The 25,034-nt window shown below is 36.7% G+C and overlaps 2 protein-coding genes and 1 pseudogene across 2 annotated transcripts; 1 reads left to right on the forward strand and 2 right to left on the reverse strand.

The window, feature by feature from the left end:
- Positions 1-510: 510 nt before the first annotated feature.
- LOC114710086 (olfactory receptor 1038) lies at positions 511-1,639 on the forward strand. The gene has a single exon (XM_028894156.1). The coding sequence runs from the start codon at positions 532-534 to the stop codon at positions 1,489-1,491; it is 960 nt and encodes a 319-aa protein (XP_028749989.1). The 5' UTR covers positions 511-531; the 3' UTR covers positions 1,492-1,639.
- A 4,319-nt stretch (positions 1,640-5,958) lies between these two features.
- LOC114710087 (olfactory receptor 5AL1-like) lies at positions 5,959-6,970 on the reverse strand. Its single transcript, XM_028894157.2, has one exon. The coding sequence runs from the start codon at positions 6,907-6,909 to the stop codon at positions 5,968-5,970; it is 942 nt and encodes a 313-aa protein (XP_028749990.1). The 5' UTR covers positions 6,910-6,970; the 3' UTR covers positions 5,959-5,967.
- An 11,527-nt stretch (positions 6,971-18,497) lies between these two features.
- LOC114710129 lies at positions 18,498-19,428 on the reverse strand (annotated as a pseudogene).
- Positions 19,429-25,034: the final 5,606 nt, after the last annotated feature.

Raw genomic sequence — 25,034 nt, forward strand, 5'->3', positions numbered from 1 at the left:
AATTTTGCTGCCTTCCTTTTGCATGTTTCAAAAACAAATTGACAGTAAAATCGTGAACTTTCATGGTCAGTTTCTCCACATATTTTATAACATATTGTGTTTATTTACAAATCTTTTATTTATTTATTTATTTATTTATTTATTTATTTTTGAGACAGGGTTTCTGTGTGTTGCTTTGGAGTCTGTTCTGGATGTCATTCTGTAGCCGAGTCTGGCTTTGAAATCACAGAGATCTGCCTGCCTCTGCCTTCTGAGTGCTGGGATTAAAGGTGTGGACCACCACCACCCGGCTCATTTCCATTATTTTTTAAAGTTAAAAAGCAAAATATGTCTTTAGAAGGTTGTTCTGTGTGAAATAACTCCTGTCCCTGAAACAAGAATGAAGAACTGCCATTAAAGTATGTGATTGCCAGCAGGGTGACGTTTTCTAAGGCAGGAACACACCTTTTTCCCTCAGGACTGACTGGGACACTGAGAAATGTCATTTTTATTCTTCACATGCAGTAAAATCCACATCATCTTCCAGAATTGATGGCTGAAGTGAACATCTCCTATGTCACTGAGTTCATCCTCAAGGGGATCACAGACCGGCCAGAACTCCAGGCCCCATGTTTTGTGATGTTTCTGACAATCTATCTGGTCACAGTCCTAGGCAACGTTGGATTGATTATTATTATCAGGGTTGATTCTCGACTCCACACACCTATGTACTTCTTCCTCAGTCACCTGGCCTTTGTTGACCTCTGTTACTCGTCGGCCATCACACCAAAGATGATGGTGAACTTTGTGGTGGAGCACAACACCATCCCTTTCCATGCTTGTGCTACACAGCTGGGCTGCTTTCTTACCTTCATGATCACAGAGTGTTTCCTTCTGGCCTCTATGGCTTATGATCGCTACGTGGCCATCTGCATCCCTCTGCATTATTCAACAGTGATGTCGAAGAGAGTGTGCATTCAGTTAGTGGCAGTTCCTTATGTGTACAGCTTTCTAGTTGCCCTTTTCCATACAATCATCACCTTTCGCTTGACATACTGTGGGCCTAACGTAATCAATCACTTCTACTGTGACGATCTTCCCCTCTTAGCTCTGTCCTGCTCAGACACACACATGAAGGAAATTCTCATCTTTGCTTTCGCTGGCTTTGATATGATCTGCTCCTCTTCCATAGTCCTTACCTCCTATCTCTTTATCATTGCTGCCATCCTGAGAATCCGCTCTACCCAGGGGCGACGCAAGGCCATCTCCACCTGTGGCTCCCACATGGTGGCTGTTACTATTTTTTATGGCACGCTCATCTTCATGTATCTACAGCCCAAATCAAACCACTCCCTGGACACAGACAAAATGGCTTCAGTGTTTTACACAGTGGTGATCCCCATGTTGAATCCCCTTATCTACAGTCTAAGAAACAAAGAGGTAAAAGAAGCCTCTAAGAAAGCTTTAGATAAAGGGTATGAAACCTTAAAAATATTAAAGTTAAGAAAATAAGGACAGCATATTTTATTATGTATGTGTAGGAAAATAAATCAAACTTTCAATTGTATTTCTTTTCCAAGCAGTTTAAAATGCCTTTCTTACTTGAACAGACTTAGACATTTTTTGTGATGTTCCAAGCAGATCATGGGATATCAGTATGATAGATTCATTTTCCTCATAGTTGGGTTGGTGCATAAGTGTAATCCCAAGAGTTAGGAGACAAATGCAAGAAGATTGTAATTTTTAAGCCAGCCAGGGCAGCATAGTGCAATACTGAATCAGTTCAGTGAACCAGTAACAACCCAAAATGACACTGCTCAAGTTCTTAAAGTCTGGACAGACAAGACAAGTCACATGCACATGTTCAAATTACACACCACACAGTGAACACAAGTGTTACAAGCAAAGGAGAGGTGTGTTCTAGTTTAAGGCCAGGATTTTGAACAAGCCTATGAACCCATTCCTGGTATTACATAATATTTATTTTGATTTCCCCAAATAACACAAGGTTAATCTTTAGGAAATGTTTAGAACGAGGTCCAGTGGGAGCAAATGTGTTGTCAAGTGTCAGTTATGTGGATGTTGTCACATAAAGCTAAAGATTTAATTCATGGGGATTTGGAGAGTTTCCATTCCTTATGAAGAAAAAAACCCATTTGAGTTTTCTGGTACCTTTCTGATGCTCATTCAAATAATGGTACTCTTTACCATCGAATAAAGCTATGAGGTGTGTGGCTTTTATCTACAATCTGCCTAACTACATAAATAGCCTTGTGAACATCGTACAAACAAGTTCAAGTATATATGAGCTATGCTTCTGGTGAAACTCTAATTGTGAAAAATGACAGGTATTAGATAACTTAGAGTAGACTGGTGCTGTATTGAAAGGCAAAGAGCATTTCCTTTTTTGAGATAGGTTTTTTGAGACAGTACATGCTGACGATGTACTCATTACATAACCGAGGATGACACTGAACTTCTGATCCTCCTCCAAGTACCTCTTAAATGCTGTGATTATAGGCAAGCTAGCAACTGAACCCAGAATGTCATCCATCCCAGACAAGCACTCTGCCAAGGAGAATACACCTTCCACAGATTTTTTTAAAAATAATTGAAAGAACAGGACTTATAAAAAAATAGACTTGCAAATTCATTTGTATATTTATTTAATTAGAGTTACTTTATGATTTCATGACGTCTATTTTTTCTTATTTTTTTTTTTCAAATACATTTGTAGATCATGACATGAAATGAAAACCAGTGATTCAATAGATGTACACATACTGTTTGGATATTTCAGAAGAGTAATCAAAATAGTCAGTTTCTATTGTCCTATTATTTTTCCATTTTATAAGATTATGGTACTGACAGCCATCCCATAAGGTTATCAACCTTCAGTGGTAATTTCCTCCTCTGTACTTTGTAGGTGAGTCAGATAGGCTTCTCCAAAGCACTGTCATCATTGTTAGTTCAACAAATTCTCTTGCATGCTTTTGTTGCTGTTTGTATGATTTACTGATTTGTGGTATATATATCCATATATCCTAGAGTTGTTTCAAATGAGCTGTGTGGTCCAGGCTGGCTTTAAACTTGTGATCTTCTTGCCTCAAACTCCTGAGCACTTGGATTCAGGCCTAGCCACCATAGCTGACTTTTTTATTTTGAGGAGATCAAAACAGAGGAGCAGGTTGCCTTTATTACTTTGTTTTATATTGTACATATTTGTACATATGGATGAACACAATATACTCATCTGCCACAAATGTAAACAAAACTGTTTCTATGAGAAACAAGCCTTCCCAATATTTTTTACTAATTGAAGGACTTTGGTTTTCTTGGTCTTTTTGTATCTGTCACACTGATAGCAAATGACAGCTAAAGGCAGACAATGGTCTGCCTTCTGTGTGGTGACTTTCCCTTTATTTATTTTTTTCCAATAGGAAAGGATCAGTATTGAATGATTCAAGATTGCTCCTCCAGAATCAGGCTTTCACATTTACTTCTGAAGAAATTTAATTTAAGTCTAGCTTGTAGATGGGGTCATAGAGCAACATACACCGATGGAAACTTCTTAGATGACAGAAGTTAGCCTGCTCTTCATCATCAGTTGTGCATTCAGGTCTGATGAAGGAACAAAAATAGGATCAAAGCTAGGCATCACTCCTTCATATTGCATCTGTGTCCTTTTCCCCTAAGCTTTTAATTGGATTTCTGCTCAAGTCTTCACAAACTTTAATCATTGAATGACTGTTTAAAACAGGAAGAAAAATGCTAATTTAAACTAAATTTACCCTTGTCTTTCTCCTACCACCAAAACAAGGGTAACTAAGACATTTTCGAAATGTGGAGGAACATCATAATCGCTAACTTATCAACCACTACTGCTGTCAATGTCCTGCTCCAGACCACTGGAAGAGTGTCAACACCCAGCCAAGTGTACCAACTATAGCCCATTTTGTTCTTTATTTGTCATTTTATGCTTTCCAGCTTCTTTAGTTCTAGAAAACAGCTGCCTTGCATGCAACCATCTTCCTTGGGCATCTGGACATGAGGTAATGATCCAACATTCTCACTTTGACCAAATTGATCAAATATGCTCCTCTCCTGCCCCTACTACTTGTGCTATTGTCAATATCTCCTAGAGTGTTTACCCAGGAGGTCTCTAGACAGAACTCTCTTCTCTTGGAGGTTACACTGAATATAAATTTTATTTCGCTTCCTAACACTTGTCTCTGGTTAGTCCCTGTCTGTTGAAAACCCCTCCAACCCCCTGATTCTGGCCTTCCAGTTAGAACTCTGGAAACATCAATATAGAACTAGTAGGAAATACATTATAGCCAATAAAATTAATCTTTACAATTTTTGGAAATTAGATCCAATCCTAGGTTCTACCAGTTGCTAGATATATGTGTTAGTGAATCATACAAACTACCTCGCATGTATATACACTTTAAATACTGCCTCAATTGGCATTTGAAAAAAATTAAATGTAGCACTTCTTTTAAAATGATTCATGCAGGGTGATACAGGAAAATAATTTAGTAAATGTGGTAAGGTATTTTACAATGAAAAGCTGGAAACTAAAAAAATACCAATTTTTATTAATGTAATCCTTGCTAAACATAACAACATTGCCTTCTTTTTGTTCTTGGTGATAAATATTTTATGTGGTCTATTTAAGAGAACTTAAAACACTATTTGAAAATATGTTCATGCAAAGAAATTTCAAATTCACTAACTATTTAAAAGTACTACAGTGAAATAACTCTACAATCTTTATTTGATTTCATCTAAAAACTCTGTGTGCAGGTGTGTGTGTGTTGTGTGTGCGCACGCATGTGTGTGTGTGTGTGTGTGTGTGTGTGTGTAGTATACATGGTTGGATGCAATGTATGTGAATGTATGTGCATTTGTGGAAGTAGAGGTAAACAATGGGTATTATTTTCTATCTCTCTTCATGTCATATATTGAAATTGTTTCTCTCACTGAACCCAGAGTGCACTAACAGACTGATCAGGCTGGACAGGTTTCCTCCTGTCTCTGCTTTCTAGGTGCTGGAGTTAAAGGGGCGCAATGGCATACTGATTTTGTTTTTTAATGTGAATGCTGAGGATTTGAACTAAGGTCCTTACTCTTGGGCAGCAAGTGCATCTCTGATATGTATCTGTCTCTCCATTCCCTTATCATTTAAAACCTAGCCTACATTTCAATGTGTTCATTTTATTTACTTTAAAGTGAAGAATAGTGTTTCCATCTACTTCTCAACTAGTTATTACACAACTACCTGAAGCTAGGAAAAATAAGTCCTTGATATGGTTACATGGTAATCAAACAAAAGGTCCAGAAATATTTTGAAAACTTTTACTACTTCCAGATTGTCTACATATTGATTTGAAATAGAAGATGAAAGATATTGACCTGTTACAATGCAAGCCGAGATGTTTAACATGGTACATTCATCAAAAGAGGCTCTATTTCCATATACTATATTCATGGATGGAAAATATATGCATATATGTTTACATGTGTATGTATAATATATACTTACAATTAATGATGATATGGTTAATTGAGATTAACATAAATTTTGACAGAGATATGTGTACATCACTAATAAATCTCTACTACATCTTATGCAAGGCTCTGAGTTTCACCATAGGCTATACACACACATATAGACATACATGCACACATGTATATGCAGATACAAACATACACATACATAAACTTATAAAACTCCCAAGCACACACACAAACATACACATATATACACACATGCACATGTGCATACACACATACAAACATACACATGCATACACACACATGCACATATAGCACACATACACACATGCATACATACACATGTATCTGTGCCATTCCAATGAGTCATAGAGCTCAGCATGAATAGTGGAGCTCTGTCACCTAGCATTGTCATTTCAAGTAAGACAAAATTAAATGTCTTCTGACTACTTCCCAATGTTTCTTGGATTAATGAGTGGGCAAAGACAATTTATCAGTAATTCTCTTCAGGGCACTTTTTACCTCCTTATTTCTCAAGCTGTAGATCAGTGGATTTAACATGGGAATCACTACCACATAAAACACAGAAGCAAATTTATCTGTGTTCAGAGAATGGCTTGACTTGGGCTGCAGGTACATAAAAATGATTGTCCCATAAAATATGGTGATGGAGGTCAGGTGGGATGCACAGGTAGAAAAGGCTTTCCTTCTTCCATCAGCAGAGTGAATCCTCAGGATGGCAAAGACTATGAAGATGTAAGAAATGACCACAATCACCAGAGAGCAAAGGGTATTGAAGCCAGCAATGATTAGCAACATCAGCTCCTTGACATGCGTGTCAGAACAGGCCAGAGCCACTAAGGGAACGTCATCACAGTAGAAGTGGTTGACCACATTGGAGCCACAGAAAGACAAGCAGAAGGTTGCCACTGCCTGTGCAAGGCCCACAGTGAATCCATAAACGTATGTGCTGGCGATCATCTGAAGACAGAGCTTCCTGGGCATGAGGACTGCATAGAGGAGAGGGTTCCAGATGGCCACGTAGCGATCGTAGGCCATGATTGACAGCAAGTACATTTCACAGACTACAAATGTGATGAAACAGCACACCTGAGTTGCACACGCATAGAAGGTTATACTTGCGACTTCTCGAAGAAAATTTATAACTGTGTTTGGGGTCACTGAGGATGTATAACAGAAATCAACAAAAGCCAAGTGGCTGAGAAAAAAGTACATGGGGGTGTGAAGCTGAGGACTGATTTGGATTAACACAATCAGTCCTAGATTTCCGATGACAGTAGTTAAGTAGATGACTAGAAACACAGCAAAGAGGATGACCTGAAGCTCTGGGTCATCTGTCAGGCCCAAGAGGATGAACTCAGACACTGCTGAACTGTTGTCTCCAGCCATAGACTGTACAAATGTCCGTGGTAAAGAGCCCTCACAGCACACCTTCCAGACTGTCTTCCTTTGACTATAATCATGTAGAAGCCAATAGTTAATTCTGATTCAATGATCTTATGTTGAACACATTCTGAGAAATATCTTTACATTGAGTAAGCATTTACTGAAAATCGTTTTTCCAGTTTAGAAATCCAAGTGTGAATCTATTAGGAATTTTTTTTTTAAGTAGAAAAAATGGTCTTTTATACTTTTGTATAAATATGCTATCTATACATAAATTTCGTAGTAAGAGAAAATTTACAGTTATTTGAATATAGTGTATTACATATATTAGTGTATTATTTGAATATAGTGTAATCATCTGAATACTTTTTAGAAATGTTCATCGCTTCCTCTGGAATATTTTAATTGTAGATACAAAATTTAAAATACTGACTTTAGAAACACTTATATGAAAGATTCTCAACAGATTTTGAGTTACTAATGATATCTGTACCATATAACCTGGATGAGTTTTTAATTTTAAAAATTATTTATACATATATATATAATATATATATATATTTCTCAAATTTCCTTTAGCTTAGCTATTATGCAGAATTTGCAAATTATATGAAGGATATGAATATATGTATATGTCATAAGTGTATGTGTGTATATATATTCTATGTGTGTGTGAGCATTCATATATATTTATATGCTGTGTATGTGTCATTTCTATCATAAAACATTTTTAAGATTATTAGAAAAACAGAAACAGAAAAAAAAAGCATATTTACCATGTGTTCATTTGTCTGAATATAAAGCAGCAACTAGAAACAGCTTTAATGAACTTTTAAATGTAGAAGCCTATTCTGGCTCTTTAAAATGATGCAAGGCTAAGTAAATCCCTCAGTGAATTCAAATCACAGACTCTATGTAAAAACAAAACAAAAAACTAGGTATAGTGGTGCATGCCTGTAACTCCAGAACTGGGAAGCAGAAGCAATAATATCCAAGGAGGTTTTGCCTAGCTAAGCTAGAAAAAAAAAAAGGTGATCTTGTGGTTCCATGAGAGACTTTACCTCAAGGTAATAGGAGGGGAGTGATAGACAAAGACACCTGATATCCTGGTTGGCTTCTGAGTGCATGTTCACTGAATTGTACCATCACCCTCATCACCCTCATACGCATGCAATGCATATGCACACACACACACACACACACACACACACACCACACCACACCACACAACACAACAACAACACACACACACACAGACACTATGACACACAACGCTGATAGTTTTTAAGTTTCTTGACTAGATTATTGTAAGAAAGAATTATCACGTCTGGATTCTGTAATCTCAACTTGAAGTTGATGAGATTCTCCTTCATTCACAGAGGCTATAATTGCACTCTCACCACAGGCTCAGGCAGCTTTGGCAAGGCAATATATGACTTTATCCATGGTGAGGGCAAAGAATAGTGAATACCTCATAGTTCATGACATATAAATCAATTTTAGTTCTCTATCATATTCAAAATGATCAGGCTGAAACTTAATCTGAAGAAGTGTCCTGCAGTTTCCTCGTAATTGCAACTATAGGAATTGAAACTCTTTTTTTACAGTATTCTATCATATCCCTGCTAACTCCTGAACTCTAATGATTATCTTTCCCAGTTCTCCCATTTTTTAATATTTTCCCTGGTATTTTGTGGTCTTGTCTACCTTTGACTGTGATATTAACCATCTCCTCTATATTTTTAATCCTAGGGTTGAAGTTTAGATTATCCTTTAAAATTGCTTCCTTTCAGACTAGTTCTTTGCTTATTTTCAAACTCTCTACACACATCACATTTTGCAGTAGGCTAAACTAATGTGTTATTGAGACCTGAAGCATTATGCCACACCTATTATTTTATAATGCATAGATGTTTTATACCTAATTCTTGTTTGTCTTTTCACTTACCTCTTTCTAGGTCAGTTATTTGTCCACAATCTCTCATCTGTAGTCACACACAGCTCTTGTTTAAAACAAGGCTCTTAACATCTTCATCTGAGCAACCTCATCACTATTCTATCTGACCTTCCCATCTCCACAGACTCCGTTTGAAAATTTGTCCTCTGAAAAATAATCAAATGATAAGTGTTCAAAATTAAAATAGTAGTTTATGTTCACAATAGTTGGCTTTTGTCTTTTTTTTTGTTCATTTGCTCATATTCATACTTTGAACCCCACGAATTAGTTTTTACCTAGTTAGTTGCCTCCTTATTCAATGTTTACCCTACATGGGTACATTATTAGTTACTCAAGTATCCTTTCCAATATCTAAAACTGTCTTCAAATCTTCAGGGTTTTCAAATTCAGATATTTGTGAGATATTAGAACTGTGGTGCTGGCCATGACACAAGGGACAGTTTGAGTCCTAAGGTGGAGGGTGCTGCTTGACAAAGATCCAGAGAAACTTTACTGAGAGAGTCAGTTGCAGGTGTACTGGTTTTTTGTTTGTTTGTTTGTTTTTGCATTCACTCTTAGGAGAAATTGTTGTATAATGAGGAGTTCTCTGCCTATGTAGCCCATGGGGAAATGTATTCATGCTCTCAAAAGAAATCTTTGAAGACAGGGGGTCATAGCCTGAAAGGAGAGTCACAGTAGAAAGAGGCTTCCGTGCACCCCAAGGATTATGCTACCAATAGTGTAGATTCTGAGAAATTTCTTGCTTAGTTCTGTATACAAGATGTCACAAGTATATCCATTGGCCTATCCTGTAGCCTATATAGAGGGAAAAGGAATAATGAATGGAAAAAGAATGAGATACCAGAATCTTCCCTTCTGGGAGCTTATGAAAAGAACAGGCTCTTATTATAAAACTGAGGAACAGAAACATGCCATAATCAGTCAATTAAATGCTTATTGTGAAATATTCTTTAAAGCTTACATTTTACAAAATGTCAATGAATCTACATGTAACTTGGTTAAGATAAAAATAATTTTAATCTGTTTAACATTATTATAATCCCATGAGTAGCCACCTTTGACACAGGTGGTAAAATACAAAGTCCTATGCTTTGCAGACCCTGAGGAACTTGTACCTTTCTGATTTGACAGATGTTGTCTGAAATGTTGTTTCAGATAAGCCTCTCTGTTTTGTTCTTTGCTTCTTCACTCTAGATATTTAATAAAGGAGTGAAAAGGAGATCGTGGGCTGTGATGCTTGCCAAGGACTTATGTAATCAATATGCAACATAAATAAAGACTCTCTATGATTGAGGGAGCTGCTGAACACTCAGATGTGCATTTATCCCCTTCCTCCCACCCCCACCTCTCGATGCCACACCTCCTCTTTGGGACCCGAACTCCACTGAAACTGGACTTTGGAAGAACTATTCATGGCTTTGACATTTTATTTGAACTAGCAAAAATGCTATTTACCATTCGTCCAAATATTAACTTTTTACCTTCAAAATTAGTCATTGTTGTCTTCTGTTCTCCTAGTAGATGGGATCATTTCTGACAGGAGAAAAGACACTTCAACCTTTTCATCTTACTGTCAGACATTCCACAACCTATCCACTCCCCTGCCCTGAATTATTTCCAGTTTCATTTGTGGGAAAGATGAGTGTACTTAACAAAATTTTCACACCTACACTTTGTTCCTGTATTCATCCCTATGAATATTTTCCTCCTATTTTAATTACTCCAGTCATTTGCATTAGCTTAAACTAAGCACAAGGCTTCCCCATCATTCCCTGCTATGTGTCCTTCTACTTTTCTACTCACCAGTTGTGTTCTTCTCTTTACTCTTCTAGTCCTAGTCTTCTAGGAAAAGCCAGTGTAGCTCAAATGTATACACGTGTATGTTGTATCCACTATTTTTCTTGTGCATCACATAAAAAGGCAATTTTTTTCACATTTTTTTTCATTTACTCAGTCTGACACCCCAGATTACGGAATGGTATCACTATATTAGAGACGGATCTTTCTTCTTTCATTTTCCCTCTTTTAAAATACTCTAATAACCAGCCCCAAATCTAATCTAGTTAACAACAGAAATAATTCAACACATATTTGTGGTTATTGTAGTCTGAAATTTGCTCTCAGCAGTTCAAGTAGTTGTTCTCTTCAAGTTCACCAGATCTTCCTTCTTCCCAACTGCAATGTGATTTCTCATTAGAAGCTTATTTGAGGCAGTAGGCCATTGGTATCTCCTCTCACAGTGAAACAATGACTATTTGAACTATTCTTCACCCACATTCATGAATTTTCAATTATTTCTTTTCATCTTTATTTAGTGGCATGGATTCCTTTAGTTATGCTTAAATTAACACCCTTACCTTCATATACCAATTTACATTATACAAGTACATTCTTTATAGATATTGTCATCTGCCACTAGGGGACAGCTGTTACTTTTTTCTTGGTGAAGCAAAAGTACAGATTTCTATACTAAATGCCTGCTCCAACTCCAGCTATACATATCCAACTGGCTACATATACTTCTCAAATTTCATATTCCGCAGGTACCTCAATTTAACATATATATATTCAAAGAAAAGCATTTGATTAAAATATCTCTACCCCAATAATATACACTGGCATACACACACCGATAATTCTTCAAAACTTGATGTGCAATTCTAAAACATATGTAACTTCTACCAAGAAAATTTAATAGCTGAATGTGACTCATTATTTAACATGTAACATGTAAGCAATCAATAGAAACTCTAAATAAATTACCAACGAGTAAAATATTTGTTCCTCTAAACCCCCTTTGCCTATTTAGCTATCTTTGAATGTTTTTCTCCATAAATAATACTTTTGAAAAATTCCCAGTAAGTGAGTCTGATGTACCTTGAGGCAAGTTGTGTGTATGCCGCCACTTGCTAATTTTACTATTATTTGAGTGCATTTCACAGTTGTCTTGGCACTATTTAGTGTTTTCCATGAATGACATAATTCTACATAAATTGAGCTAGAAATATGATGCTGTTCCACAAACATGAGTAATTATGCTGTGGTTGATCTCTTGGGACCTAATTTTTAAAATAGACAAGATAATGTATTACCTGACAGATTAGTATACTGATCCCAGGTGTAATAATATATTAGAAAGCAATAACACCATTTTATTTAACATACGAGAAATAATACACAAAAAGTGTTTTATTAGTTTCTTACAAATTTTAGTTTTTATAAGTTTTATTTTTGTTTGTTTTTATTAAGAAATTTTTTATTCATTCCACATACCAACCACAGATCCCTCCTCATCCCTCCTCCCGCTCTCCTCAGCCCCTCCCCATCACAGCCCACACCCCTTCCCATCCAGAAAAGTTATGGCCTCCCATGGGGAGTCAGCAGAGCCTGGTACACTCAGCTGAGGCAGGTCCAAGCCCCTCCTCCTGCATCAATGCTGTACAAGGTGTCCCACCATAAGCAATGGGCTGCGAAAAGCCAGTTCATGCACCAGGGATAGATCCTATTCTCACTGTCAGGAGCCTTTCAAACAGACCAAACTACACAACTGTCTTGCTTATGCAGAGGGTCCAGCCCAGTCCTATGCAGGCTCCACAGCTGTCGGGCCAAAGTTCATGAGTTCCCATTAGCTTGGAGCGGTTGTATCTCTAAGTTTCCCCATCATCTTGATGCCTCTTGCTCATAGAATCTCTCTTCCCTCTCTTCTCCTGGACTTCTGGAGCACGGCCTGTTGCTTGGCTGTGGCTCTCTGCATCTGATTCTGTTGGTTACTGGATGAAGGCTCTATGATGACAGTTAGGGCATTCACCAATTTGATCACCTAGTATTCAGCCCTAAGTAGTAAGTCCTAAACACATTTACAACACCACATAGATGGGCTCAGTAATGCAACACAGATGGAACAATAATAATAAAAAAAGAGGCCATGGATTTGAAGGGAATGGGAGTAATTGGAGAATGGAGAGTGAAAGAGAGGAAATAATGACAATATAGTAATTGTATGTGAAATCTTCAAAGAATAATTTTTAAAAAGCTGTGACCCTTAGCAATAAGTCTTTTTACACAGGAAAGTTAAGTAAACTTAGCCACTATATATTTTCCAAGGCTATCATAAATGGCTGTCCATTTTATTCATGATAAAAGTCTGTATTTGAAAGTCAATAATCTGCTGACAAGGAAACAATTTATCATTTTGCCATAAGTTCTTGACTGCCCTGGAGGCCCATGGTAGTTCATTATCAGGAAAAACAGTTTCCTTAAATTTTGTTCAAGGAGAAAAATCATTTTAAATTGACATTTTTCTACCTTTAAGTATACTGAAAATTAAATGTATAAAAACTGGGTAAAATTTGACTATCTGTATCTTTGAGCCTTCTAGCTAGGTATGGAGTGAATAATACATAAGAATATATATATATATATATTTTTCATATATATATATATATGAAAAAGCAACTGGCAACTTACTACTGTTACCTAAAAGGCAGGAAATTTAATGTTACTGAATGTGAATATTTCAACCTTGAATGACCATCCTAATTCTTCATCACATCATTGTGCTTCTCAGAGTAGGGAATAACCCTTAAAAGTCCTTAATTATTTATTATGAAAACTCCTTGTTGTGGAATAATGTTTTTGTACACCGTGAAGATGTGTCACTGTGATTGGTTTAATAAAAAGCTGAACTGCCAATATCTAGGCAGGATTTCCAGGTGGAGAGGATGCTGGGAAGAAGAGGAGATGCCAGGAGATGCAGAGCAAACAGGATACGAAGTACTGAGATGAGATAATAAAGCCACAAGGCTGTAGATGAATTTCTAAACAGTCTTATTAAATTAGAAGCTCAGAGCCAAGTACAGAGGTGCAAGCTGTAGAGATTGGAGCAATAGCCACCAACTAACCTTAGCTTACCACCTCTCCATAGCTTTCCAAGACAGCCTCTACCTGTCTAACCTGTGCCTTTATTGTCTTCCTGTTCTGCCTTCTCATTGGCTCTAAGCCCAGCCACATCACTGCCTGTCTACACAGACCTCCATTTCCACATTTCTCCTTTTTTCTAATAAAAATAAAAAAGAATTAAAAAGTTATAACTAATATAAGAACAACTATATATAATAAGTACAACTATATATAATATATACAAGCAATAAGTACCTCAAAAATGTCTAGTCCATTTGCATTTGACAAACTCAGAGAAAATATTCCATCATCTATCCTATTTTGATAAGTCCAAAATGTACCTGAAACACTTTCTATCCTAACTTATGTTACTAACAGAAAATTATCTTATAATGTCTCTCAAATTTTACACTTTACATCTCTTTAGTGATGTAAAGTGTAAATTTTTTTTCTGAAATACTTAACAAGAAAAACTATAACTATCTAATCTTCAACTCCTTCAGAGACCCAAGAAGGAAATAATATTACCTAATAAAATAGGAAGTGCAAGCAAGTGGCTCCCCAAAAAAACGAGTTGACAGGAACAGCTAGCTTCCTGGACAGTCAGTCACCTGAGGGTTCTCCGCAACGTTGGGGCATTATCTTTAACCTATAGGCTTAGCATATCTGACAGACTCATTTGTTAAGTAAGATGTACACAAGGCCTACAGCTTGACCTCACATTTGGTACCAGTTTTCCATGTACCAGATAAACCTGAATTCCACCAATATCCTGTCATGATTTGGGATTTTAAATTCTGGAGGTTGTTGGTGTTTTTGGAATTTGGCTGTCCATTCTTCTTGGCTTGTGGGTGGCTTCATCTCAGCACCCCATTCTTCTCCACATCCCATTTTTCTCAGCTTGGTTATCATATAAACATTGTCTTTGTATTTCAGCATATTGGACTTCCTGGGAAATTTTCACACTTCTAGGTCTACAATGATTTTCTATTGTCTTAGCCTCGTCTCTAAACCAAGTATGCCATTGAAATTGTGCTCTAGGTTCCAGGACAGTTATTATTAATTCTTTCCAGTCCTGAGGAATAATCCTATTACAAGTTGACCACAAGTTTAACATTTGCTTTACAAATGGAGAATGCATGCTATAGGATACTATAGCTTCCTTAAATCTCCTCAAACTTAACATTTCAACTGAAGTCCAATTAGCTTATATACCCCCTTGAGCAGGTAGTTCCTGTATAGCTACCAGATAAATTAAGTTTGATTGTTTGAAAACAGGCTGTCTTTCTGTAACCTTATAATTCAATCCTGAAATAATTTCACCTTTAAATTCTTCTGTCTGGGTCTGAATTTCTCTATAATTCATTTTAATAGGTTTTTCTAAAGCATTTATCTTGGCACTAAAAATGACCAACTTTTTAAATACTAAAATAAGGATAATTAAACAAATAATATGCATAATTGATGTTACATATATCCCATCAACATTAATTATCCTCTCATTTAATTATTCGATTTTCAGACTGCCTAGTGTATTATCAAACAAAGACCAATTCCCTTCCATTGTAAATATATTTCCCATTAAGTCAGATATAGGGGTGAAAGCCTTAGAGATCAAGGAATTTGGAAAAGCCACCAGCCAACCTTACCTCACCAACTCTGCAGTTTCCAAATGTGAGTTACTCTCTGTCTACCCACACCTTTATATGCCTTGCTTTTTTGACTCTCACTGGCTCTTAGCCCAGCTACCTCACTTCCTTGTCACTGTCTGTCTATATAGACCTCCAGGTCTCTATGGTTGGTACTGGTATTAAAGAAATGTGTCACCATGCTTGGCTCTGTTCCCTAGTATGGCTTTGAACACACAGAGACCCTGCCTAATAAGTGATTGGATTAAGGGCATGTGTCCCCTGACTTTGTTTACTTAAAATGGCTGGCCTTTTCCCCTGATCTTCAGGCAAGCTTTATTTATCAAAGCACAAATAAAATATCACCACATTTCAGCACAAATAAAACATCACCATACAAGGCAGAGAGTAAATTAACAGAAATGGGTTAATTTAAGTTATAAGAGTTAATTAGAAACAAACCTAAGCTAAGGCCTAGTTTTATAATTAGTATGTCTCCCTATCATTGCTTATTAGCTGACGCCCAAAGAAAAATACATCTACAACTCCTTGTATTTTACCCTTCTATTTCTAATTATTATGTACCTGCCATAATGATACATTTTCTAGGATAACTGAAATAAATTCAGTCTAGTTGGAAAGATATCTGTATAAAAATGGTAATTGTGAGATTCTAAAAACCACTAAGCATTTATTTTAGAAATATTAAAAAATTAGTTTTCATCTGTCAAATCAATTAAGCACAAAAATCATTTTCTTTAGAGCATAAATATTCTAGATTTTATGCATATTGTATTTTCATTATGTTAATGTATAGCCTTGTACGATTTTTTTAATTCTCTCAAGTATCCTTAAATTTGTTATATATTAATTTAGATCAGCCCACATATTTTATTTAATAATTGTGTTGATTTTAAATTACATATCTTATAAAACAGAACCACTAGTATTTATACAATTGTAGCCTACATAGGTTTTTCCCAAGCCTTCTTTTTGGAAATTACTTTGATTTGCAAGTGTGTTAGATAAGGACAGAAGGTTAGTATTTTATTATATAAATAATTATATGAGTTGAGGAGCACTAAAAGTGCTTTTCCCTAATTTGCAATTGTTATTGAGGAGATTATTTCTAAGAGTGGGTAATGGACCATTTCCAATATTTTAAACTAAGGCAGGAATATAACAGCAATGAATATTCAGTGCTGTCAAAGGGGGAAATGAAATATGATTAGACATTGTACGATCAGATATGAATCTGACTTGTGGACATATGAACCAGTCTCATAAACATTTGACGTTAATATAATTAATAGCAAAGAAAAAAAATTCTCTGCCTTTTATATGGTGATTTTTCTTTGTATTCTTTCCACAGAGCAAAGATTTTCAGTATAAGGAGGTGAATTATTTGTGTCAGAATGAGGTTAACTTGGCCTTCTTCTGATTTTTTTTAAAAGTAATACTTTGAGAAGTTGATACATCTTGTGGTCCTATTTACAATCCTTCTCTATTAATTCCTTCTACAGCCACTGGCATTTCCCTACCCTCCCAACTTCAAGTCCTTCTCCCCCTCCTCCTCCCTTCCTCCTCATTTTCTCCTCCCCCTTTTCCTCCTCCTCCTTCTTGTTTTTCTTTTTTCTTTCAATAACTCTATAAAGATTTTAAGTGGTTGTGATGGTTGGACCTAAAATGATTTTCATGAAACACACACAAATGAATAAATTGCCCATGAGATAAGAATGAAAAAACTCATGGACGTTTGTACTTTTATTTTGTACATTTTAACATTAAAAGTATCATATTACCAAGGATTTCCTAAAAAGCTACTGTTAAACTGAAATAATCCACAGGGGAAAGTTACAGATCACCACACTTTATTAAGTCAGTTAAGAGTATATTGAGTACTCTAGCCAGGGGAAAGTTTTTGGTGGCAAGAGAAAGGAGAGTGGTATTTTTAAAGTCAAAAAGGATGGTTTTACATCAAACCTGGTGCCAACCAAGGGGGTTTTATAATGTAAATTTTGATCTTGCAAAAAGACACCTAAGCCCATTCCTCCAGAGGAACCAAACTGTGTTTACATATCAGGATCCTTTCTCGCAGGAAAGGATGTCTCTTTGGAGTACAACACCTTTTCAAGAGGAGAAGTCATTTGTTTGGTCTCAAACGTGGCTTCCAAGAAATTGGGAAGATTAGGACAACCTGACATTTTTTAAGCTGTTCCAGCACAATGACCTAAAGTAAAAGAATCCTTGCTATAGCTATATGCTAAATAAGGAAACTATACACCATGTATGATAGGCCTATGGGCTGGTGACAGTCAATTCTTTCAAATGATTTCATGAGGTCCTGGGTTCAAATACCAGTACTACAAAAAGAAAGATTTTATCATTCATAATCATTGAATCAGACCAAGAGGTATTACTGCTTTTTCATATGAAAAAACGGTATAGAAATGTGAAATCATGTATACACCATAACAATTGCTGCTCATGGCAAAATTGTTAGGTAAATTGTTCTAGCTTGTAACAGTACACTGATATGGGCAGGCGATGAATTTCAAAGGAATGAAGCGCTCCAGTGGTCCAATCTGGTACAATGTTGACCATCACATATTCCAAGTTAAGAGTACTCTGGTAGTTCCATTTTTCTCATAAGAGTAAGGATGAAATGGAGAGGTTGTGGAATACTATCGTAAAATGAATGAATATAATTCTCATCATTAAATTTTAAAGTTATTTCCATACTGTTATGTAACAAATTTGAAATATAAGAAAACAAATATTCATTTTATATAAAAAAACTGAAATTACTCGTTATCCCAGAGCTTCAATACTACTTCAACTTTCCAACAGTTTCTTATAATATTGAAGACTTTATGCTAAATGCTCTCTCTTTATATCCCTTTCTCAAAATAAACTTGAGTGCTACAAAATGCACAAAATCACTTTCATATGTCACTTATTGAGAATGACAGAGCAAAGAAGATACATGTGGTATGTGCATCAGAGAACTCATCATATACATGGGGCCTCTGTCTCTTTCCAGCACTGTCACTATAGGGGACATACAACTGAAAGACACCTGAACTTTTTATCTAGTGTTTCTTAAGTTATTTGATGGCTAAAGATAACTTTTCTATAATTCTCTTCAGGGCACCTTTTACCTACTTATTTCTCAAGCTGTAGATCAGTGGATTTAACATGGGAATCACTACCACATAAAACACAGAAGCAAATTTATCTGTGTTCAGAGAATGGCTTGACTTGGGTTGCAGGTACATAAAACTAACTGTCCCATAAAATATGGTGAGGTGGGATGCACAGGTAGAAAAGGCTTTCCTTCTTCCATCAGCAGAGTGAATCCTCAGGATGGCAAAGACTATGAAGATGTAAGAAATGACCACAATCACCAGAGAGCAAAGAGTGTTGAAGCCAGCAATGATTAGCAACATCAGCTCCTTGACATGCGTGTCAGAACAGGCCAGAGCCACTAAGGGAACGTCATCACAGTAGAAGTGGTCGACCACATTGGAGCCACAGAAAGACAAGCGGAAGGTTGCCACTGCCTGTGCAAGGCCCACAGTGAATCCATAAACGTATGTGCTGGCGATCATCTGAAGTCAGAGCTTCCTAGGCATGAGGACTGCATAGAGGAGAGGGTTCCAGATGGCCACGTAGCGATCGTAGGCCATGATTGACAGCAAATACAGTTCACAGACTACAAATGTGACAAAACAGCACAACTGAGGAGCACATGCATAGAAGGTTATGCTTTTAACTTCACGTAGGAAATTTAGCAGAGTGTTTGGAGTGACAGAGGAGGTAAAACAAAAGTCAATAAAAGCCAGAAGGGTAAGGAAAAAATACATGGGTGTGTGAAGCTGAGGACTCACTTGAATTAATACAATCAATCCAATATTACCCACAACACTAGTTAAGTAGATGACTAGAAACACAGCAAAGAGACTGACCCGAAGCTCTGGGTCATCTGTCACCCCCACAAGGATGAAATTAGACACCGGAGTGATTGTTGCTAACCATTGCAGACAGATGTTCCCTGTCCTGAAAGTCCTCTGTCGAGCTTAAGTCAGAAGCTGATTCTGCCTGAGTTTGCATTGGACAGTCATAAGAAGACCTTCACTTGGCTTCAGACAAGGCTTCAGTTTTCAGAATGGCACATGTCACAAGTAGATTTATCAAAATATGGGACTCTGCAGGGATTTATAAAAACAGAGATTTTGTTTTCAGAATTTTGCCCAATTGAATAATCAAACACGTACATAGTCTAATGAACAGAGAGGGAGAAGGGAGGGAAGGAGGGAGAGAGGGAGTTGAAGAGAGAGAAAGAGAAAGAGTGAGAGAGAGAGAGAGAGAGAGAGAGAGAGAGAGAGAGAGAGAGAGAGACAGAGTAAAATCCTAAGAGTTATTTAAAAGGATGACAAATTGATTTTGTAATTATTGGAAAGATTTATAGAAAATTATTGTAATATAAAATTTTTAATCATCTGGTCTAATGAATATTAAATTTGACTTCAGGAAGAAAATGTATAGAAGATCATTAATAAAATTTTGGATCTATATTATCTCTATACAAACTGTCAGTTGGTTTTGATTTTTCAACTTGTTCTTTTATTAACTCATGACCACCATTTTCTTTCCGATTAAGTGTGATATTTGTAATATAGAAAGTAAATCATAAAATACATTGCTTTGCTTAAAAGAAATCAATAGTTTAAGGCTAAATCATGTAAGAAGTTAACATTTTTGACAGTAGATGGAGACAGATTTTACAGGTAGTCATGAGATTTTACTCCTAGTACAGATTTTACTTCTGGCTGTGAGTTCCCCAAAACCACCTACATTCACTTCAGTTCTTTCCTTTTACTTTAATTTCCCATGGACAATGTGGGGGACCTGTGTAGTGTTCGACTCTTAATGCTTAAAGTTATATTTTGTTTCTGCATTCTTTTATGTCGTATATTCTCTTCCTTTCCTGAATTTTTCAATCCTTATCATCTTAGAACAAGATATGTAAAAAGCCCTCACATGATCTCTGGCCTCTATTACATTCTTTGCCCACTGCACCTGTTTGTCTCTGTGTTTCTTTAGTAACAGACATTCTGGCAAATATCCTGGAGCTCAGTTTATCTTTCATTTCATTTGCCAGCCTACTAAGATGTCATATTTATCTCTCTTGCAATATATTTATTCTGTGTTCACAATCACTCTTCTTTCTCTCAGATCTGGTGACATTTTCTAATTTGACTCCTATGAAGCATGAGACAATTGCCATCACCTTTCATGAGGGAAGCCATCATATTTTTGTTTGCAAGACACAAGAACCTATGGATTTTCCTATGTTTCTTCTCACTTTTATTTTCTGTGGTAGTTCTTCCTTTGCCAATATTCAAATCAGTTCCCTTATGTTATGTTAATAAACTCACCTGACTCAAGCACATTATTGGTTGTTTTCAACCAAGTTAAGCAAGTTTCTTCTCTGAATTCTGGACACTCATATCTAATGGTCTCTCATACCACTTCAATCAGATATTATAAAGTGAGTAAATGTTACATAGTCAAAGAAGGTTCATCAATTAAAACCACCCTTCTTATTATTCACTAATTTTGGAATATTTCTATTCTAATTCAGTGAATACTGCCACCATCCATGTGATCTTCATTATGGCAAAATGACTGATGTATTTCACATAATCACCTAAATTCAACCAAGAAACATATCTTTTTCTAACATCCACCACATTTTCTTTATTTAGGCCTCAATTATGACAGTCCAGGTAATCACTGCTACATTGGCTTCCAGTTTGCCTCTTTCTGTGGGTGTGGTACTTTGACTGTAGTTTCTAACAAGTGAATCTTAGCTTAGACTAAAACTAAGATTTACTAACATTAAAATTTTATTAATAATCTTTTCTTTATAGATTAGTTACAGTAGTTACAAAATGCTTAATTCAATACATACCTATCAAACCCCAATAGTTAGTGTTATGAACTATAGTCTTAGCATTATTGAAAAAATAGTTACAGTGTTTCCATTTCTCTAAACCCTGTTACTACTTCAATTACTTGCTTTTCATCTCCACCACTTAGTTGCTTTTGCATAATCCACAGAAAGCCCAAATAAGTCTAGTGTACCTTGAAGCAATTGTGTGGAAGCTAGCACCACTTAGCATTGCTTTCATATTTGAATATATTTTGTATGATATCTTGATCCCTCTAGAATTTTTCCTGAATTGCATCATTTAAATAATTCCTGAACTAGAAATATAATGACAGTTTGCAACTGAAGCAATTATGCTATGGTTGATCTCTTGGGATGCAATTTACTTAAAAGGCAACAATACGTACTTGAATGACAACCATTATGAAGAGAAAGGATAGTAAATATCATTCAAGTATGTGGGGAATAAGCAAAACAAACTCTTTAAGAGTTTTCTACACTTGAGAAATTTGAGAACTGCCTTTGCATGTATTATATCTGCTGTATGATATGTTGTTTGTATTCTGACAAATAAAGCTTGCCTGGAGATCAGAGAGCGGAGTTATCCACTAGTTAACAATTGAGGCCAGGCAGTGGTGGCACACATCTTTAATCCCAGCACGTTCAAGAAGGAAACAAGAGTATCAGGGGTTCAAGGCCACCCTGGGCTACCAGAGATTGAACCAGTGTAAAACAGAAATAGAGGCCAGTGGTGAGCAGTGGTGGCTCACACCTCTGAAAACAGCACTTGAGATCTCATTCCTTTGAGCCCAGTAGTAGGTAGGTGAAGAAAGGAATAGAAGATAGGTGGAGACAGGATGCCTCATTCAGGCTGAGATTTCATAGAGATAAGAAGTCTCTAGTTGCTGGCTGCTTTTCTCTGATGTTTCAGCTTTCACTCTTAATATCTGACTCTGAGTTTTTAATTGTTAAGACTAATTTGGATCATGCTTCATATTTCTAAGTAAATTGGATGAGTTTCTGAGAATCTGTAAATCACTTTATTATATAATCATTTCAATAGTAATGCTTCAACTTATTTACCTATATTTTGAGACAGAGCTTTACTATGTAGTTCAGACTGAGGTCTTCCTTCATCCTCCCAAGTACGGCATTAGAGGCATCCGTAGTCATGCCTCACTTACAATTTTTTTTTCCTTTTCCCAAATCACAAATATACTTTCACAATTTCTTTCTGAAGCTGAATTTGTTTGTTTGTCTATCTATCATCTATCTATCTATTTATCTATCTTTCTATCATCTATCTATCTATCATCTATCTATCTATCTATCTATCTATCTATCTATCTATCTATCTATCTATCTATCTATCTATCTATCTATATCTATATCTATCTATCTATCTATCTATCTATCTATCATCTATTATCTATCATCTATCTATTTATTTTGGTTTTTTGAGACAGGATTTCTCTGTGTAGCTTTGGTGCCTGTTCTGGATCTCACTCTGTAGACCAGGCTAGCTTGGAACTCACAGAGATCCACCTGGCTCTGCCTGCTGAGTGCTGGGATTAAAGGCATGCACCACCACCACCTGGCTGCTGAATTTATTCTCAAGATTTATTTTATTTTGTAGAAATGGCTGTTTGAATTCATGCATGTCTGTGCACCAAGTGCATGCAGTGACCACAGAGGCTGAAAGGAACTTTTGATCTCCTGGATCTGGGATTACAGACAGTTGTGAGCCATTGAAGTCAGACACTGTAGACCACCAACTCCTGAATAATGACATGGAGACTTTTGATTAATTATGGAAGCTTGGCCTTAGCTTGCGATTGTTCCCAATGAGCTGTTAAAACTTAAATTAACCCATTCATATTATTTTACTTTCTGTCAAATGATTCATTACCTCTACTCCATACTATATGTTGGACTTCCACATCTCATACTGGTGAATCCTACTTCTCTCATTCGAAGAGTTTCTATCTCTGCCTGGAAATCCTGCCTATTCTCTACTGCCCCGCAATTGGCTATTCAGCCCTTTATTAAACCAATCAGAAGGTGTCTTGGCAGAGACACATCTTCACAGTGTACTAAAAGAGTATCCCACAACATTCCCATCCCCATTTGTCTAAATAAAAAGGAAATATTTTAACTCTAACACAGAAAAACTATATACAATAAGAACTATTATCGGGTAAGAATTACATTTACAACATCTGGTCAATTTGTGTTTGGCAAATTTGGAGAAAGTACTCTCTTATCTATACTATCTTGCGAAGTCCAAATTTTATACATAAACCACTCGCTATCCTAACTAGCATTACAAACCTAAAAATACCATTTTAGACACTAAAATTTTTTTTCAATAAACAACTTATACTTTTATGTCTCTCTTTACATTTCTTTTGGAAGTTTTTGTTTGTTTGTGCTTGAATTTGGTAAAAGAAAATGGTAAAACTATAGCTATTTAGTCTTCAACCCTATCAGAGACCTGAGGAGGATAAAATATTACCTGAACAAACACAAACGGCACAACAAGCAACTTCAAAAACTATATGACAAAGATAGTTGTCATATATTCCTCTACCCTAGATTCCTCTACAATGATAGGGTGTCCATTTTGGGCCTACAGGCCTAGAATATCTAACAGATATTTCTGTGAAGCAGGATTTTTTAATTACTGTCCCATGTCATTTTGGCAAAGTTCAGCCATCTCCTACTTTTGTGTCCTACTTGACCAATATGGATAGCATACTATCAGGGGTAGAGGCAAGGATAGTTTCCTGCCCGGTGGCTAGCTTTGCCATATTGAAAGCAATTTTTTTTTTAAAATTTAATTTTATTTTACAATACAATTCAGTTCTACACATCAGCCATGGTTTCCCTTGTTCGCTCCCTTCCTGCCCCCCTCCCTTTCCCCCCAGCTCATCCCCCATTACCACCTCCTCCAGGGCAAAGCCTCTCCCAAGGACTGAGATCAACCTGGTAGACTCAGTCCAGGCAGGTCCAGTCCCTTCCTCCCAGGCCGAGCCAAGTGACCCTGCATAAACCCCAGGTTTCAAACAGCCAACTCATGCACTGAGCACAGGACCTGGTCCCACTGCCTGGATGCCCTGAAACAGATCAGGCCAATCAACTGTCTCACCTATTCAGAGGGCCTGATCCAGTTGGGGGGCCCTAAGCCATTGGTTCATAGTTCATGTGTTTCCATTCGTTTGGCTATTTGTCCCTGTGTTTTATCCAACCTTGGTTTCAACAATTCTTACTTATATAAACCCTCCTCTTTCTAGCTAATTGAACTCCTGGAACTCCACCCAGGGCCTAGCCATGAATCTCTGCATCCAGTTCCCTCAGTCATTGGATGGGGTTTCTAGCACGACAATTAGGTGATTGGCCATCCCATCACCAGAGTAGGTCAGTTCGGGCTGTCTCTCAACCATTGCTAGCAGTTTATTGTGGGGGTATCTTTGTGGATTTCTGTGGGCCTCTCTAGCACTTTGCTTCTTCCTGTTCTCATGTGGTCTTTTCTTCATTTACCATGGTCTCCTATTCCTTGTTCTCCCTTTCTGTTTTTGATTCAGCTGGGATTTCCTGCTCCCAGAGGCTCTCTTTCCCTTGACCCTCGCCCTTCATTACTCCCACTCAAGTCCAGTCTGTTCATGTAGATCTCATCCATTTCTCTGTC

This window comes from Peromyscus leucopus, chromosome 4, assembly GCF_004664715.2.
Source record: "Peromyscus leucopus breed LL Stock chromosome 4, UCI_PerLeu_2.1, whole genome shotgun sequence".
In the NCBI taxonomy this organism is placed as follows: domain Eukaryota; kingdom Metazoa; phylum Chordata; class Mammalia; order Rodentia; family Cricetidae; genus Peromyscus; species Peromyscus leucopus.

Coding starts and splice junctions, on each gene's coding strand:
- LOC114710087 (XM_028894157.2), bottom strand. CDS start 6,909: ATGGCTGGAGACAACAGTTCAGCAGTGTCTGAGTTCATCCTCTTGGGC.
- LOC114710086 (XM_028894156.1), top strand. CDS start 532: ATGGCTGAAGTGAACATCTCCTATGTCACTGAGTTCATCCTCAAGGGG.